The sequence below is a fragment of the Paroedura picta genome, chromosome 6 (genome assembly GCF_049243985.1).
Source record: "Paroedura picta isolate Pp20150507F chromosome 6, Ppicta_v3.0, whole genome shotgun sequence".
NCBI classification, from domain to species: Eukaryota; Metazoa; Chordata; class Lepidosauria; order Squamata; family Gekkonidae; genus Paroedura; species Paroedura picta.
In genome coordinates, this window is record NC_135374.1 from 25887357 (window position 1) to 25907307 (window position 19951).

The 19951-nt window shown below is 41.4% G+C and overlaps 1 protein-coding gene across 5 annotated transcripts in view; it reads right to left on the reverse strand.

The window, feature by feature from the left end:
* STARD13 (StAR related lipid transfer domain containing 13) overlaps nt 1-19951 on the reverse strand; it is a 147789-nt gene that overhangs the window by 14050 nt on the left and 113788 nt on the right. For 4 of the 5 annotated variants that reach the window (XM_077341844.1, XM_077341845.1, XM_077341847.1 and 1 more), the window contains exons 5-8: nt 17953-19343; nt 14698-14871; nt 9981-10140; nt 3238-3436 (exon numbers count right to left, since the gene is read on the reverse strand). In XM_077341844.1, the coding sequence (XP_077197959.1) occupies nt 3238-3436; nt 9981-10140; nt 14698-14871; nt 17953-19343 (1924 nt within the window). Of the gene's footprint in view, nt 1-284; nt 738-3237; nt 3437-9980; nt 10141-14697; nt 14872-17952; nt 19344-19951 lie in introns of those variants that run through there. The other variant, XM_077341848.1, reaches the window with a different exon arrangement.

The window sequence follows — 19951 nt, forward strand, 5'->3', positions numbered from 1 at the left end:
ATTCCCATGTGCCCCTGCCAGCGTTTGCTGGCAGGGGCTCATGGGAATTGTAGTCCATGCACATCTGGAGGACCACAGGTTGAATACCCCCGCTCTAGGATGATTTACCTAAGGCAGGCTTTCTCATTTTTCCCCCTGTTGTGAAACCCTTGAAACATCCTTCAGGCTTTGAAAAACCCTAGCAGTGGCATGATCTGGCAGAATATGACTGGGATGCATATCTGTGTAAACAGACACCTGGAGCCCCTCCTCACCTCCAGGCCTATCATTGGCCATTTGGGGAGGGAGGGAAATGGGTTGACAGGACCATACATGATAATGCTTAGCAATTAAAAAAAAATATATATATATATCAATTAATTAACTTCCACCCATTCAGAAAACCCTTCCAGGACCGTTAAGAAACCACAGGTTTTGGGGTCACTATGGGTGGGCAGGTAGTTGTAAATTCCCTGCATTCTGCTGGAGGTTGAGGTCCCTTCTAATTCTATGATTCTATGAAGGCCTGACCTAACATAACAACAAATCAGGGTCATTACAGATCATGACTTGTGACCAGGATAGCTACACAAAACCTTGGTTACAGGAAGTTCAGACTTTGATATGAAAGTGCTATTGCATTTTTGCATTAGCAACATTAACAGAGTGGTGGGTGGGCTTATCATTGGCCCACTTCCATTCCTTCTGGTGTCGTCCAAATTGCCCCTTCACTCACAGCTGTCTTGTGTCCTTCCCTCCTGTAAAGTATGTGTAGACTAGCATCAGGAAACTGGATTGGATGGAATACATTTGGCCTTTGAGGATATGTAATTGGATGTATCCCAATAATTAGAATATCCATATTCATTCATCCACATGCTTTTGACTTATGCAAAATATCATGCCACCTTAAAAATAGACAGCTTTTATATAGCTTGGGATTTTTGCATGTAAACTACAAGTAGACTTCTTTTTAAAAAGAAAAGTAGAGGTCTTGCAAAAAGAAAGATAATAGGAAAGGCTGCACACCCTGGGAAATTAACTATAAACATGAAAAATAGATATGTAAAAACAAAAGCCATCAGCAACATGTAATAGTGGAAAGGTAGCTTAAGCACTTAGAATTGGAGTACCCACATATACCCGCATATAAGCCAAGGAGGGCTTTTTCAATGTGAAAAGGAGTGCTGAAAAAAAATGTCAGATATGGTCAGGCTTGTAGCCCAATTATTCCCAAATGCTGCCATATAACATGCCTTAGCTAGCTAATCTTGGGCTTGAACCTGGAGCCCATATAGTCAAAGCATGTACTTTCCCATTAAATAACAGGCTTAAAAAAAGTTGAAAGAAACAATCTGAATGTTACACATTCTGAAATCAAGCTGAGAAGCCAAGAGTGGAGATGTCTGGGGTAAATGTGATGATGCATCAAATCAGTGTGCAGGTGGGGACATAGCTATCAAGCAGCAGGATGATGGTTTCCAGAAGAGGCAGCAACCGTCCTGAGTTTACTGAGTTGCCTCATTTTGTTGATTTTATGCAATCAGAAATTTGTCTTTCATTAGGAAGTGAGCAATGGATTTTGAAGATGATGGTATGTCTTATCTGCACAAACATACAACAGCCCTTTACGGCCTTGGGTGTCATTTCTGTGGGGCTGGCTCTGCCCCTATGCTTTGTTCATCTGTTCAGCTTTCTGTTGCTGTTGCCAACTTGCAATTGGGCTGGGCACCTCAGACGGTGGTGAGCCACCCTTCACTGGCAGTCTCTAAACAGTGGCTGGATGTACACTTGTCAGGGATGCTCTAGGCTGATCCTGCATTGAGCAGAGGATTGAAATAGGTGGCCTGTATGGCACTGCACTAAAGCATAGAATCATAGCATTGGAAGGGGCCATACAGGCCATCTAGTTCAACCCCCTGCTCAATGCAGAATTAGTCTAGAAGAAGAAGCAGAGTTGGTTCTTATATGCCACTTTTCTCTACCCGATTGATTCTCAAAGCGGCTTACATTCACCTTCCCTTTCTTCTCGCCACAACAGACACCCTGTGAGGTGGGTGAGGCTGAGAGAGCGCTGATATTACTGCTCAGTCAGAACAGCTTTATCAGTGCTTTGGTGAGCTCAAGGCCACCCAGCTGGTTGCATGTGGGGGAGCATGGAATGAAACCTGGCTATCCATATTAGAAGTCTGCATTCCTAATCACTACACCAAGCCGGCTAAAGCATCTAATGCAACCATGGTGAGTACTTGGCCAGCTGATCCTTAAAGACTGCCAGTGAGGTGGAGTTCACCACCTCCTTAGGCAGCTGATTCCACTGCAGACCTACTCTGATAGTGAATCTATCAGGAACCATTCTATACAGCATTTAAACCCATTACAAAATTCACGAAATTACTTGGATAAATTATTAGGGACTGTGGTTTATAATACTGGGGATAACTTGCTGAAACAAGGATCCGACCATGTATTTTTGCCCCTTTCAAGTCACGTTAATATTTATGCTTTGCTTTGGTCCTATTTTTAGACTTGTGGTTGATTTTACAATCCTAAAATTATTAATTGCTCATTGAATGTCCCATCCTGTTGAATGAATTGACTGGCTGTGTAATCTGCCTTGAGTCCAGATGAGAAAGGTGGACTGTAAATGAATACATACATAAAACACAGGGAACGCACACGCCTGTTTTCTACAGAAGACAGACATTCAGAAAAAACAGTGCAACCAAAAAAACGTTTTTTTTTTAGAGTAAGCCCAGTTAAACAAACCTGAGGAATGATCCCGCTGTGTGTACTCCAGTTACCACTAGAAGCAATCTGGACTTACGACCCTTATTTATTAAACTCTGCATTGTAGCATGTGTCCCTCATACACCTTCGGAGAGTGTGGAAAAAATATGCTAATCATATTGCATACACCTGCTGCATGTGCATAGGTCCTCTCTGTGTTTCTTGATGATTTTTCCATCTGAACAAAAGCTGGAGTGTGTGTCTGTTCACCATCTGACTGCCAACCAAAAACGGTTGCAGCAAAAGATTTGATTTTATGGGTTTGACAGCATTCTTCACTACAAGGGGAATGAGGTTTTTTTTGTTTATGTTGCTGCTGCAGACTCAATACACTCATAGAAACAATATCTATTAATTGTAAAAGCCTTCCTTTGCTGTTTTTTCATTACAGCTATTGCGTAAGGTGTTTTTTTTTGGGGGGGGGACACACAGGTGAAAAGCAATAATCAATGAAACTATAGTACTCACATTGGTATATATGGAGGAAGGTTTCTCCTAGCTTGCTAGTGAGAAGAGGTTCAGGAAGATCCCTGAAAAATTGCTTTACCATATCTGCCACGTCATATGCTGACTGCTCTTCATAGCTGACGTTTTCAGGAGAGCTTTCATTCATCTGACGGAGAGCTTGTATCCGCGATTTCACACCTGACTTCCGAAAAAGGCCCACCTAAATCAATTAGGCATTTTGTCATTAACATAAAAAACAAAAATATAGATTTCAAGCACATATTAAGACAATATTTAACACTTTCCCCAGTTTAACAACAAGAATACCACACGGTTTTAAAAAAAATTAATTCTGGTCTTTGAGGATGCTTAGTTAGGATACATCCTCAGATTAAAGTCAAGATATTCAGGGCTGTGAACACATACCAGTGAGATTTGCAAAATAATTAAAAATGGCACTTTTAAAAGTCTGAGTTAACCTGAAATAATCACTGCACCACACCCAATCTGACAGATCTTTATCTAAAACAAAGTGATTATACTGAAATTTAACACATGCCAACAGACTAAAGACAGACATATGGTCTAAATATAGTCTAAATACACATATTCATTCCTGAAACAAATGCCTCAGAATGAACATGAATCCACTTCTGCCTACTTTGTAAATTGTAAATAATGGGAGCTCTCCAGCCACTACCTGGAGGTTGGCAACATTAATTTTAATGCTTTAAAATTGTTTTATTGAAGTGTTTTTTTTTTAAGGGAGACAGATTTTAGTGGTTAAAATATGATTTTATCATGTATATTTTAAACTGCTACCTGCCTTGGTGGCCCTTGTGAGGGCAGAAAGGTAGGATATAAATTTTGTAAAATAAATAAATAAATAAATATTCAGGAGATTCAGGAGATGCCTTTCAGTGCAATAATGTTTCCAAGATAAGATCTGACAAGAAGCATTTTATCTCCTCTACTGCGGAAGTAGTTAGCTAAGTAAATATTATTTCTACATTATATGTCAATTACAGAGAAAAAACCTTCGCTTGAAAGAAACCATTATTTCTCTTTTTGTTGCTGCTTCTTTCCTCCTTTTTTCTCTTGCCTATTGTGGGAAAGAGGAGATTGTAGAGGGAACATTTACATAGAGTTTCTGAGATACATTTTTATTATGTGCTTCTTTTTCTGCAAGGAACTGGTAATCCTTCAAATGACCTGTCACGTATTTTTGCAGAACGCTGTCTTCTTAGAGTGGAATGGAATTCCCTGAGGCCACTTCCTGTGCAAAAATCACATTTTCTATTCCCAAGTGAAGTTCTGTTATACCACTTGTGATCTATTAGAAATCACAGTGGAAGAGATGATGTAGTGAAACGGAATAAAAGATGGAGGAGGGACAGAGTTGGTTACATTTCTTTGTTAAAAGTGCAGGAGTTTGCTTCTCTCTGTGTCTCATATATACTTATACTGTTTCTGGATTCTTCTCATAATTATGTTTCCCCCCCCCCCAAGTTTACATTAGTTTAATATGCATTTTTGCCATACTTTTTGCGTAGCTCCATTTTCCTTTAGTTCAATAATTCTTATTTCAGCCTTTCAATTAAAAATCAGGTGGCTTATAAAATATATATAAAACTAAGGTGACCAGATTTTAACATTGGTAAAGCAGGACACCATTAACCGGGGGGGGGGGTGTTTTTGATTAAATATTTGGTCTATATGGAACAACAAAAAGTTTCATAGAATGCATAGAATGCCAAAATAGTGTTGTAATATATATTTTTTAATTTCAACATAAGTATAATTTGCCAAATACCCCCAAATGTCCCTCCAAAAATGGGACAATCTTCTCATAATTATGTTGATAGATTTGTAATTTGTAGAGATTTTTGAAAATGATGATGTGCAAGTCTCAGGATAATTTTTTTTACAGAATCCCCATTCCCTGTTAGAAACAAATTCCTAATTGATTTGACTAGAAAATAAAAAGCTCCTACATTTATTCAGCTCTTCAGAATTCATATATAGTCCAACCAGAGTCTCACAGAGGCTCCACGGAACAAAAAATCCACAATAACCCAATGCAAACAGGGATTTATTACAGAAAATGACAAGCTGAGAGTTTTAATGAGCTCCCAGGAGTTTGAACAGGCTAATTTTCTTCATTCCTTTCAACTGCTCTTAACATTCTCTGACTCCTGAGCACACGGAGTTCTAACAGGTCTATCTTTGGGGGGGGGGGGTGCGTGTTTTTTCGTAAATGTACACAGTCATATTGTTCTGTATAACTGAGGGGTTCCCTGGGTATGTAGAAACCCCTACCTCATCTGTGGGTGGCACGGCTTTGCTGCTTTTACGATAGGTGCCAGCTATTTTCTTGACAAGCTGGGGTAGGGTTATCAACCCTGAAGCGGGACCTGGAGTTCTCCTGGAATTACAGCTGATCTCCAGATTACAGAGATAAATTACTGTGGTGAAAATGGCAGCTTCAGGGTATAAACTCTATGATATCACCTTCCTGCTGAGTTCCCTTCCCCTCTTCAAAGTACACCCCCAATCATCAGGAATTTCTCAAACCAATATGTCTTTCTTCTTTTTATCCTTCAGCTGATGATTGGTGGAGCAGGTTGTCCTCTCAGCCAATATGCTGCTGTAGGTGCCGCTGGAATTTTTTGCCTTGTTTAGGTTTCCACACTTGGCAATTGATGGCCATATGGCCCTATGGATAGTCAGTGGCTGGTTTCGAACGTCTTCCTCGATACATTTATGCCATGTTTTCTTTGGTGCCAGTTGTTGGATCTTCCATTCAGTTGGTTGTTCTCGCCAGAGGAGTTTATTCGTCAGTCTGCTGGTGTTCATTCTGCAAACATGGCTAAACCAGTGCAGTCTGCGCTTTTGGATTTGTTCTTTAATTTGCAACTGGTTGTCCCATTTTGTCTGAATTGTTGCATTTCGATTATGATCACATAATCCAAACCCCTCACTATAGAGACACCAAGAATGTGCCTCAGTCATCCCACTTGGAAGGTCTTGAGTTTGTTTGTCAGGTTTTTAGTAAAGTCCATGTTTCTCATCCACAGAGGAGGATTGTCAGGATTAGTGTCTTTTCTTTGGGTAGCCCTCCCTCCCTTTGATTTGTTGGTTCACAGCTGTCATATTGCTATTTAGACTTGCCACAGCTTTGGGTGGTTTTAGGCATTTGGTCAGATCCATTGGCAGGGTGGGAGAGAGTGCACTGGCATACCTGGGTGGAGATCCCCTTAAGTGTCTTGAGGGTTGAGGTATAAAGCACCATGCCTGGCTTGGAGATGACTGCCTGGCTCTACTCCTAGGCAGCAAGGGTACCACACGTGAACTTGTGCTTGTCACTCCCTGTTTCCCCAGCAGGAAGGCTGGGCATGAGTGGCCCAATTCTATGTGTGCCGGTGTTCCATCTGTTGTAATCAATAAAGGCTGGGCCTGTTTGACTCCAATTTGATTCTCTGTGTATTTGTTTTACTCCTCTTTGCTTCTTCCTTTCATCTGCCCTCCCTGCCCTGAGGACTGCAAAACTGGTCTATGGATCTAAAGCCCCTTCATGCATTTGCACTTCTTCATCTGCAGCAAAACTTTCACGTGTCACTTCCAAACAATGGCCCCAGGGGAATGTTTACAGAATCGCTTGTTATGTGGTTTAGGGATAATGCTGTTATTTGGGAGTGAGAGTAAACAATTGTTTTCGGGATTATGGCTAATCCATGTACACTAGTTGGCGCTTTTCCCCTCACTGCTGTTTCAGTTCCTCCTGCCTCCCTCATCAGTCAATGTCAATGACAGAGGGAAAACACTGGCCTCATGCACTGCCAGTGTTCTAAAGGCCAGACAGAAGGTCAGAGCAGAACATGGCAATAGATGTTTACTGAGAAAAGGTGTTCCCAAATGAAAAGCTTTAATATCACCACACTGGAATCAAAATCAAGATGTCATATTTCATCAAAACACAGCAAGATCTTGTGAAGCATAACATCCTGATACTGCTAACCTGCCACTGTATAGTGATCTTGGTCTGACCTTTCACCTTCTTGGGAAAATGCTAAACTGTAGCTCCAGGTAGGAAACCAAGCCCGTAACTATAGTTAAATGCAAGTAGTTTGATTTTGTGAACATATGGATTGCAGTTATTACTGTGATAGCTTTGATCAAGTCGGAGGTGTTAACTGAATCCATTATATGTCCTTGGTGTAGTTAATCCTTTTTCAGTCAGGGGGATTTTGGAGATGGAAGTTCACTGCCTTTCAAAAGAGAAATTGCTCCTAACTATAAAGATGTTGGTTGGATCTTATAAATGGGTGTTGTGTGCACTTGGTAGTCTTTGCAACTAGGGTTGCCAGGTCCCCCCCTGGACACCAGCAGGGGATGGGGGGGGGGATAGAGTTCCCAGATCCATGCTGGGAAACTCTTGGAGATTTAGGGATGGGGCCTGGGGAGAAGAAAGACCACAGCATGGTACAATGCCATACCTTCCACCATCAAAAGCATTCATTTTCTCCAGGGGAACTGCCCTCTGTAGTCTGGAGATGAGTTATAATTCCAGGGGATTCCTAAGGGGTGTTTCTTCTCCCTCTAAACCTTCCATTTCCACAGGATCAGTGGTTCTAATGAGCCATTGTACAAATGGAAGATTTAGGAGAAGAGGAACTGTGCTCCTCAACAGAGGCTATCGAATGTACTTATTCGTAGGATCTAGTCCATAGAGTCCTGCATTTTTATCTTCCCTAGGTCTTCTTCTTTCTTTATTTAAAAAGTCTATATCCCATATACAACAAGGCTGAGCCTTATGGCGGCATACACTTCAGTTTAAGCATAACAAAGACTTGGGAAAACCTATCAGTGTTAGTGCCGGCTGATGAGCCACTGGAGGAAGTCCCACAGTCAGTGCACAGAAAAGGACCTGCCTTTGGGAATGTGAGACTTTTGATTCAGACAGGAGGAACATAGAGATCAGTTGCTGAGCATGCCCACAATGAAAACTCACACAGATAAGTCTTTCTCTGTATATATGAGTCCACAAAAAGACATGTCTGTGGTTCTATGAACAACAGGGATGATACTACAGAGTTCTCCTACAGAGAGCCAGTTTGGTGTAGTGGTTAGGAGTGCTGACTTCTAATCTGGCATGCCGGGTTTGATTCTGCACTCCCCCACATGCAACCAGCTGGGTGACCTTGGGCTTGCCACGGCACTGATAAAACTGTTCTGACAGAGCAGTGATATCAGCACTCTCTCAGCCTCACCCACCCCACAGGGTGTCTGTTGTGGGGAGAGGAATGGGAAGGCGACTGTAAGCCGCTTTGAGCCTCCTTCGGGTAGGGAAAAGCGGCATATAAGAACCAACTCTTCTTCTTCTTCTTCTATAAATACATGATGAATACAAACCTAGTAGGAAAAAATAGTACAGCTCAAGAACCAGCTAGATGACATACTGAAGTTCTATATTCAGAGTTCCCAAATGTTCCCCCTTGTAAAAACCGGCCGCATAATTCAAATTAGGACCTCAATGCAGATGCTATTTGCCCTTTTGAGTTTCCATATGTTGCCTGCACATTTGCCCCAAAGGTAAATAGCAGCTCTGCATGGTTAATTCAGGATACGAAAATGGCACGTCCAAAAGTTAAAAACCTTTCTACCCTGCCAGCCTGATCTAAACTAGATAGATGATATTTAGAAATGTGAGGAAAGTGCTTAGACCACCCATGGTTATATCTAGTTGGACTCTAAAGACTAATGTCACGGAACAGTCCTACTGCAAAGCTTTCCAAATGTGGAAATTCTCATTCATATCCTGCTCTCTGTGGATAATTAACAAAACTAGTAAACACTGGTAAAGCAAGTTTCTCAATATGTTTCTAGATTTTCAGTGTATAGAGTATGTGTTCTCAGTGTGTTTTACCCACGAAAATGGATACAACTTGTTATAAACTTCCTACCTGCATCTTTGTGCAGGAATGAAGACATGCATGGCCCCACAATATGCATAGGGAAAGCACTAATTTGGTTGCATTCATCTGCGAATACTTTGATAGTACCAGACTGATATTTTCAGCAGGGTATCCTTACTCTCTTTTAGATGAGGTGGAAAGGAGGAATGCCGGTGTATTAAGAAAGATGAAAAAGGACTGTCTACAGAGTCATTGAAACACAAATGTCAGTTTTTTTTTGCTACAGGACAGACTAAATGTCTTGTCCCTGGATCTCAGTTTGAATGTCATTTATACCAACTATACTGCCTGACCTTTTGTCTAAAAAAAAAAAGGATAATAGTACCATAGTTCATAGAATTGTCGTGATGGCATACCTAGTAAACACCACAACGTCCTTTCCAAGTTAAGATGCCTTAAACAGTGACTTATGTGGGACTGTGCATAGACCATGAAGAAGGACAATAGGGTTATCAGATGCTAAATTTTACATCCCTAAAACTGTCAGGGCAACTGAGCAGCAGGAGCCGTGCTAGTCACTGTGCAGAGCTGGTACAGCAGTTTGACAATGATAAACCTCTGCAGCATTGTGAGCTGGCAAAACAGAATGTTTATAAAGAAAGGCTTTCCAAAGTGTGTGTTATATTTTATGTGCTGCGGCTATACTAGTCACTGCCAAACAGAAGCAAAAACAAAACAATAAAACCCAAAGCCATAAAAACCCATCACTTGGAATCGGAGCTAGGTATAAAACTGCCCTGGAGGTTTTGCACAGCTTTAAACCTACAGAAATGGAAAAAGAAAACCTACCTGATCCAAGCAGTTGTTCCGTAAATAGCGTAAGGCTTGCTGTATGCTTTGGGGAAGGGGCTGCCCCGTTCTTTGCACATGGACTATTAAAGGCACACCAAAAACGTTCTTATCCTTGTAGTCTGGACCTTTCATTCTCTTCATGAATTTTGGCACAGACCTGAAATGTGTACAAGCATGTTAATAATATGCACGTAAATACATTCTCTTTCTGCAGAAAATAACACCTGTAAATGCCAAATAAATACGAAGTAATCTCCAAGCTACATAGCTTGTGTGCTGCCATACATTTTCACAAAAATATTATAATGGCCAGGTCTCAAAATGCACACTCCATAGCCCATGACAGCCTGTTCCATGAATAAGGGATTCCACAGAAGAAAACAAAAGGAAAAGAAAAAAGAGTACTGGGGGACGGGAGAGAGGAAGAAATAACTCTCTTTATTTGGGCTCATTCACATGGACCTCTTGCTGAAAGGTCTAACCTCAAAGCCCCAAATTTCTGTCCTGTTGGTACTCTCTCATTTGATGCTATATTTGAAGAACTCCCCCTTCCTTTTGTGCAGGGGGAGTTCTTCAAATGTAGCGTTCATTGGCAGAGGCTCATGGGAATTGTAGTTTATGAACATCTGGAGGGCCGCAGTTTGACTACCCCTGCATTTTACTTTTGGTGGTCCTACACTTTCACTTCAGTTATACACACTCCTTACAGAAAATGGTGAGGTTTTAAAAACAAGATTGAGTGCTTGGGGCACTCCTTGTTATTCTAATGATGTGCAGATAGAAACATCGGAAACACTCAGAGCTCAAACTCTGCATTAGCTCTTTGCAGTTGGTTAAGAATCAGGAGCTTGGCAAGGTACACCTGTTACAGCACACAGAAGAACGAGATTCATCCACCTACTAAGCCACTTATATTTCATTTATAATTCACTTATATTTCAATGTTCCATCAAGAAGCCAACTTGAGGCTCCCAAGCGGGCAATGAGAAGACTTTTCATGAGAAGACTCAGGCTTTATCATTTCTGTCAATCAATGCAAGAGCATCATATGCCCTTCCGTCCTCTCACATGGAGAGGTTCAGACCATTCCTGAGACTTCAACCTGCCGCAGCATCAAAGGAGGTCCTTAATAGGTGACATCTCCCCAACGTACCTGTTTCTGCAAAATGCTAGGAGTCTGCATTAAAAAAATAGGACATGCCATGATCCAGAAAGATTCATTCAAATTATTTAATCTCCTGAACATGCCCAGAAGAGGAACTGATTATTACTTTGAACAGTACCCTTTGATTCTACATTTAGCTTCTGAAACAGAAAGGTGGATTCTGGGGGGAAACACACATACATCAAAAGTCCTGCTAGGGCTAGACATGCAAATTTACTTGCCTGGTTCCTCTGACTGTGGGCTGAATGTGTTAAAGGTACAACCCTGGCAACACTTGTTCACAGCTAAATTAAGTGACTTCAATAGGAATTATGTACAAGCAATTAGATGTAAGATGATGAGAGTCATTTAACAACAGGCTCTATGTACAGCATCAGAGGGCAGCCATGTTGGTCTACAGTCGAACAGTTAAAGATTTGAGTCCAGGAGCAATTCAGAAACCAGCAAGAGTTTCAGGGTATAAGCTTATGAAAGTCAAAACCCCCTTGGTCAGACACAATAGAGCAGAAGTGGAGATCTCCTGAAACTCTTGTTGGTCTCTAAAGTGCTACTGGGCTCAGATCTAGTGGTAGGTACAGTATATATCAAAGAGGTTACACAGTTCTTGCCCAGAGCACTCAGTATATTAGGCCTTAGCCTATAATGTACCAATGAATGCAGATCTCTAGTGGTGGTAGTCTCCTTGCTTCTACAGTCAAGTTGATCAAGGCCCAGGCTGGTTATAATACCATAACAACCCAAAGGTCTGTCTACTCCAGAACCCTGTTTTCCATACTGCTCAAGCAGATTTCTCCAGGAATCCCACAAGCTTGTGAAGGTGGTAAAGGTAAAGGTATCCCCTGTGCAAGCACCGGGTCATATCTGACTCTTGGGGCGACGCCCTCTAGCGTTTTCATGGCAGACTCAATACGGGGTGGTTTGCCAGTGCCTTCCCAAGTCATTACCATTTACCCCCCAGCAAGCTGGGTACTCATTTTACCAACCTTGAAAGGATGGAAGGCTGAGTCAACCTTGAGCTAGCTGCTGGGATTGAACTCCCAGCCTCATGGACAGAGCTTCAGTCTGTACTTGGCTGTACGGGTCATGAGGAATAAAGGCAGACAGGGGAGTGTGTTTAATGCGGGAGAAGACAAGTGGGGAAAGGAAAGGGTTAACCATCAGCAGATGTTCCTTATTTCTAAGGCAGGATACAAGAGGCTTTATGCTGTGCACAATTTTATGTCACCAATATATTGTCACTGGCAACCAGACATACACTAATAATTTGTTCTACAAGAAAGCATTCTCCGCAACACAACTTTCCACTAGCTCAATATAATACATTTTCCTTTAAAAAAAAACACCCAACCCTTGACAATTCAAAGCATAATAAATAATGGCGGAAGATTAAACTTGGAAAGCACATGGAGTTAGTTTCCTCGGCGTGGCTCATTATGTCTGCAATCTCAAATGGCATGATTTATCATCACCGTCCATTTACAATATCACAGTAAGAAAATGTTCTGTGCCAAATTCATTTTAGGATGAAGCTCAGAGGATGGATTATGTTTTTTTCTTGAATGTAGCCGTTTCATTTCTTGAGCAAATAAATGTGGGGGAAGAAAGGAGCACCATTGTGAGAAGTATGATCCATGCAGAACTGAAGCACACGAGACTGCAGAAAAAGAAGTATTGGCTTTTATACTCTGCTTTTCATTACCCAAAAGAGGCTTACAAATGCCTTCCCCTCCTCTCCCCACCATGGACACTGTTTGAGGTACGTGGGACTGATAAAGCTCTGACAGAACTGCTCTGTGGGAACAGCTTTAACAGGACTGTGACTAGTCCAAGGTCACCCAGCTGGCTGAGTGTGGAGGAGTGGGGAATCAAACACAGCTCTCCAGAGAGGCTGCTGCTCTTAAGCACTACACCAAGCTGTAGGTTGTATGAGATAGGGATGTGGTGTTGTGGTTAGAGAATCTCAGGCTAGGAGGTGGGAGAGCCAGGTTCAAATCCCCACACTGCCATGGAAAACTCACTGGGTGACCTTGGGCCAGTCACTGTTAGGATAAAATGGAGACAAGGAGAATGATGTAAGCTGCGTTGGGAGCCCATTGGGAAGAATGGTGGGCTGTAAACACAGAAAATGAATCAAATAAATTTTTAAATGACCTAGACAAGCTGTGTGGTGAGGGGAGGATGATTTCCAAGGCAGTTTCAAGTAATGGCAGTGATAGGGAATTGCGAAGGAGCGAAAGCTGAGCTATCAGCTTGCAGGGTAGAGATACACATCCAGTGGGAATGTCTACATTCAGCTGCGACTTTTATGTGAAGGAGAACAGTCGTACTATTTAGAAAGGTCTCCTCTGTGTCTCAGACCACATTCATTGACAAGACCTATATGTGTGATCAGTGCACCAGTTCTACACATGAAGTGGCTGCCATCATAAAGAAGAAGAAGAAGAAGAAGAAGAAGAAGAAGAAGAAGAAGAAGAGTTGGTTCTTATATGCCGCTTTTCCCTACCCGAAGGAGGCTCCAAGCGGCTTACAGTCGCCTTCCCATTCCTCTCCACATAAACTTGTTAAACAGGTCGCTGTTCTAGGTCTGCTATCCAAAGGCACATATTTCTTGACTTTTAAAAAATTTGCTAGGCTTTGGTCCATGGTGATCATTACTTGATTGTATACTAGAAAAGTATGCACAACAAATGCTCTTCATACACATCATTTGTTTGCAATTGAATTAGGAATATTCACAGCCGTGACCCCCTTGAACCTTGCAGTGAATTCCCCTTATCCCCCACCACATCCGAATGGTTTCCCCTTCATGTGTGCTGCAGGCACTGAGAAAATGGGAGAAAGAGAAGGTCATGTGTAGTTTAGCACTCAGTCCACTAGCATACCCTCGTTTGGTGTGGAGAGAAGAATATACTCGTCCCAGAGGCTAGAACCTGCACAGTCTCTTCTGGTGCTATGAACACTGCCACTACTATCCCTCCTACCCTTATTTTTAGTGTTTCCTTTTTCTCTCGCTCTTCCTGTTCATTGAACAAAATGGCTATTTCTTTTTACACAGCAAAACGAGCATTTTCTAGATTATTAAGAGCTAGTCCCAACCATTTCTTACTAGCTGAAAAAGTGAATCATGGTAAAAAATTAAAGGAAAGTTGGCTTGAAATCATACTTGCATTTATTTCTTATGTCTTTTTTGGTACAGATTTTTACTACTACTGGAGACCAGGGAATCTCCTGGCACTGCACAGAATCAGTTTTTCTGAATTATGTCACTCTGCTTATACGTGTGTGTGTGGGCACATGAAATTTTAAACCCTGAATAAAACTTTGTTCTGCTGCTTCAGACCAACATGACTACCCACTTGAATTTGCTTTGTGAATAGAGACTTTAAAAGTAACCACTATGCTTCAGTTACCTTTGACTGTAAAATTAGAATTATAATTTTTGGCAGTCCCACATGGGCTCTTGAGCTGGAAGATGCTATGTTAGTAAAAATGCAAAAGTAACACGTTGTTATTTGTTGGTGTCACCCATGCACCATGTACCGTACTCACCATGTCCAGCCATGCTTGTTTGACATGGAGTATTTTTCCATGATGGCAGTAAGACGAAGCAAGGAGAATTTCTGCAGTAGATTTAACTGAGCAGCTGATTGATTGCTAATCTGCAGCGATCCTATGGTATGGCTCAGCTGGTGAGAAATCTGGAAACTATGCCAACGTAATCGCCTTTAGACAAAAATAAAACAAAGCTGCATAGTAAGCTCAATCATGGCAATCAGTGTGATAGCTGGTAGAGTCTGCAAACCATCTCAATATTTGGTGAATGATTCCTGATGCATTTTACACTTGCAAGCATATAGCATTTTCTGCCACTGTGGTATAAAGCCAGAGTCCCTGTTGTCAACATTTAAATAATATAATAACAAGAACTCATGCACAGTCTGGGTCCGGTGTACCTGAGGGACCATCTCTTTGCCTATACCCCCCATAGAGCTCTCCAGTCTGCAAACACCAACCAGTTGGTAGTCCCTGGCCCCAAGGAAATACACCTGGCCTCAACCAGGCTCAGGACAATTTCAGTCCTGGTCCCTTACTTGGTGGAATGAGCTCCTAGAGAAGATCCAGGCTTTGACACAGCTGGCACAGTTCTACAGGGACTACAAGATGGAGTTCTTCAGCCAAGCTTTTGGTTGACGCATATCTGTACAGTCTAACAGACCCCCACCTTACCAAAAACACCCCCACAGCATCTCAGTCTGGAATTAAACCCATGGAAAGGGACTGTGCTGGAAACACTATAACTGATGCTGCTGCTGATTATAGGTGTGGTTTTAATTAATGGTTTAATGTTTTTTAAATGATATTAATTTTAGTTTGTATTATTGTGCTGTTTAAAATTGGACAGCGCCCTGAGCCAGTTTGCTAAAAGGGTGGTATATAAACTGAATTAATAACAACAATAATCATATTAATCTATCAATATATATATTAAAATGACTCAGTTCCAATTATATTGTTTGTGAATGTGAAATTGTTTGTGAATGTGAAATTCTTATGTGAACAATGACTCCCGGGTGGCACTGAAAATTAGGGGTGGACTTAGTGATTCTGGGCCCCTGGGCAAAAATCCCTTCTAGTGCCATAAAGGCAGGTCCCCCACGATGCCTATCCCTGCCACTGGGGTCACAGTTTACATTCATAGACATTTTACTTAGTTTTCCAGTTTGGAGAAATTACCTTATGAATGTTATGTACATGAGGTGAAAATTCTATGAGAATAGCTAGGTAACCCAGGGGTCCCCGACATAGTGTTTGTGGATGCCATGACACCTGTTGACACTTTCCTACCAGCTGCTAAGCGTTTTTAGAAAATGGGTGGAACTAAGAGGGACTTTTGTCCATCAGAGCTTCTGATTGGCCACTGGAGGTCTGAGTGGCTGTGCAGATTTCTAAAAAGTTGGCTTGGCGGCTGTTGCCACCACAGCACTAATATCTTTGCTGTGTTACAGAGGATTAGCTGTATGTTTGCAAGAAAATACTTTTAAACAATATGCTTATTTAAAACAGAATCCTGTAAGCACAGCTTGTGCCTGAAATGTTGAAGTGCTACAGTGAGAGTTGTGCATTAGTAGAAGATTTATGCATGGTCTGAGTCCCTGACATTTTGTGACTGGCTCTGCCTCCTGTGGGAGTCATTTTTGTTGCTGCATCCACTATATTGTGTCACAATTCTGAAACTGTTTGCAGGTTCAGAAAGGTCGGTGACCCCTGATGCCCATTTTGGTAGTCCTCTTTTACATGTAAGCGAAAAAATGTGAGGTTGAAAAAGTTTGACTTACCCAAATTAAAATTATCTTACGTCCAAACCATCTTTTAAATTTAATTATTAATTATTAGTTTAATTATTAAGCATTAATTTGGATCTTGTTAATACTTGTGAGCGAAAAAACAACAATTAACTCTCCTGAAAGACTCTTGTTTTCAAAGCTATGTCATGGTGAACATTTGAGCAATTTATTTGCAGCTGGTGATGGAGTTTGTGTCTACAAAATGCCGTTATAAGATTTATGTTACATGTGTAAAATGCAAATTGTGTATGGAGAGCCACATGGGAAAAGAACTGGGGATTTAAGCTCTCAAATGCAGCTTGGTTTCCATAACCGAAACCAGGCAATGTGGTTAATAGCAGTTTTAAAAGGGGGGTGGGGACAGGACAAAGACATCTCCTTTTAAAGTCTATTTTTATTTAAAATACTGACAAGGCTGGAAGCCCAGATTCAATTAACAAACCCAAAGGGGGAAGAGGTTAAAGGGTTAAATTGCTTCTTCTCTTTCCATTCAGCCCATTTTTTTTAAAGATACTGACATCTGTTTCCTCTCTTTATAGTGATTAACTTGCAAGTTCAGCTGCAGGTACCCAAAGCAACTGCTTGCCAGAAGTGCCTCTGGGTTGTTTTTCCATGTGGCCAATTCACTCATAAGTTATATAAGCAGTATTCAGTGTAGTTCACTAACAGCATGTCTGAATCTCTGTTAATGCTCCACATCTCAGAATCATGGCCAGTGTAGTTTTGTGTTTGAGGCTATAGATCACGAAGCAGAGAATTTTCAGGTATCCTTGAAAAACTAGAATTTTCAGGATAACTGGTAGAAACTACAGCACCGAATCAACTCAAAAACCAGTTTAAATGTAGATGCAGCCTAAAAGTGACTGTAAATCATCAAAATGTATGCCATATGTGTACAGCAGTAACTTTTGTGGGAATAAGAACCTTTAGATTAGTGGAAGTGTCCATATTGTGTGGTGTGCACTGGCATTTTTCTCTTGGCTTTGGGTAGAAACCTAGCCTGTAGATAATGTCATACAAGGGCAGCTGTTTTCTCACTTTAGGACATGATTTCATGAACTCACCATATGTCCTGCACCTTCTACTTCCAAAACGTTATCAGGTAAACCAGCTTGGTTCTATTTCCCGCCTTTTCTCTTACCCACCTGCCTTACCATTTGTCCTGTTCATTCTAGGCTTCACAATTCCCTTGCAGAAACTGCCCATGGAACCATGATCAATATTTTTAGTCCTGTAAATTTATTATAAATAGTCATGGACACTGTGATAAATACTCTTAAGAATTACAATCAATACCTATGGTTTTGATGAATCACATGATTCAAGTCTATAAGAACAACTAACAATCTCCTTTCCACTGAACAGCAGGTATGGCAATTGTATAAATTTAATATTTTTGGTAAAACCTGCTTTGAAACTTAGTATGTCCATATTAAATAAAAACAGCGATATTACAGACCTGTTTGGCCTGGTGAGAGATGCTCCAACACCAGAGTCTCTTCTATCCCTGACACCTGCAGCTTCCGATTCATTAAGAGAGGTTCCATCTCTGTCCCCATCACTAGGTGTTGTCCGGCCATCAGATACAGAGTTCTGCTCAAAGTCTAATGCAATCTTAGATGATTGGAATGGTAAGGTCCCATGCTCACTAACTGATAAATCACTGTTTTTCAGCTCCGGCAATATATTTTTTGACCAGTCATCCACAGATTCCTGAAGTCCATTGACATGCTGTAAAATATCATCCAGATGTGGGAAAAGGTTCTCTCTCTCCAAGTCCAGAAGATCTCCAGTACTGGCATACAAATGAGAACCTGGAACATTGTCATAAATACTAACCCGGCTCTCTTTGGGACAGGAAGCAAGAGGACTGGCCTCTTTAGGTGCTGAACATTTCTGCTTGTTTAATGAAATGCTCCCGGTCCTCCAGTTCACACTGTTGCTATTGTCTGTTGGAGAGAGGCTTTCAATGGAAAGTGCCTTAGGAAATGTTCCAGGTTTGTGGTCTTTGGGAATATGAACAACTAGGTTTTCTTGTGAATGAAATTCATGTTTATGGTTTTGGTCTACCACTTGCCTGAACACTGTTCCTGAAAGAACATCCAGGTCCTCCAGATACATGCCACCTCGTTTATTTGCTTCATGGTATCTGTGTTCCTTCAAACAAGGAGTGCTTCTTCCACTGCTGCTGATCTCTGACTGGCTACTCTCACAACTGGACTTGGGGGAGAAGGCAATACTATGCTTGACCATCTCTAGTGCTGTCACACCTTGGAGGTCTCCATTCACTATCTGCATGCATTGCATATCCTTCAGGATTTTCGGTTCATGCTGAAGAACAGGTCGGCTTATTACTAAACCACTAGTCCTTCCTGACACTTTCAATTTTCCATGTGTACCTTTGGTTTTTAGTGTCTCCATGCGCTTTAGAAAGGTTTTGGCTCTGGTCCTTGTTGGTCTCTCATTCCCAAGGTTAACAAAATCTTCTGGAGGCTGCAGGGGAATACCACTTACTGAAGTAGAGTCATGGGCAATGGTGTTTTCTACGCAGTATTGTCCTGAACAGTCAAAAGTCTCCCTGAGAAGGCTGCTGATTCCGGACTGACTCCTGTGGTCACTCCCCCCGCTACTTTCACTGTGAAGAGAAGAGATCTCAGGCTCACTCAGGTCAGTTAGCACACTTTCACTGCTAGTTGTGATTTTAAGTTTAATGTCCCCTGGGGACCCATGTTTGTCTGACTGATGAATTAAGCTGTCAATGTCATCTACCCGAGACCATCGTCGGCTTGTCCTCTGGAAAGTCCATTTGTTACTGATAGCACAAAGATCTTCTTCATCAGAATCTTCACCCTGAAGAATAACACACAAGGGAAAGATGAGGCATCCCCTTCTCAGCATTAAAAATGGCAATGTGATAAAAATGTTATGGGCTAATTGATAATGTTTGTTTTCATAGCATAATTGATAACATTATTTTCTACACTTTTCAAAATTCTAGTACAGCGTCTGAACTGTGTGAATAAATATAGCTGATTCATAGCAAATCAATATCCTTCAACATTAGCTCATTCAAAAGATCCATCCAGAATGAACTCTCTCGATTAAGAGTTTCACAAGCAAACAATCTCACAGATGTTTACCAAATACATTTTAAAAAATGAAACTAATATTACTCTATTGGTAGCAATTAGCTGGCCAGCCATGGAGCCAAATGACACATTTTTATTTCTTTATTGAATTTCTATACTGCCCTCCCATAAGGCTCAGGGCGGTTTACATAAAACATCATGAATATACATAGAAATCTAGTGATAGTAACATAACTATGGACCCAAAATTACTCTCATGGCCTGTGCCTCCATGGAGAGGAAGCATCAAGAATCATACCCAAGTATCTGGCAGAGTGAACTACCGACAGCCACACTCCGTTCAGGTTGGGTAGATGTGCTTCCTCGCTT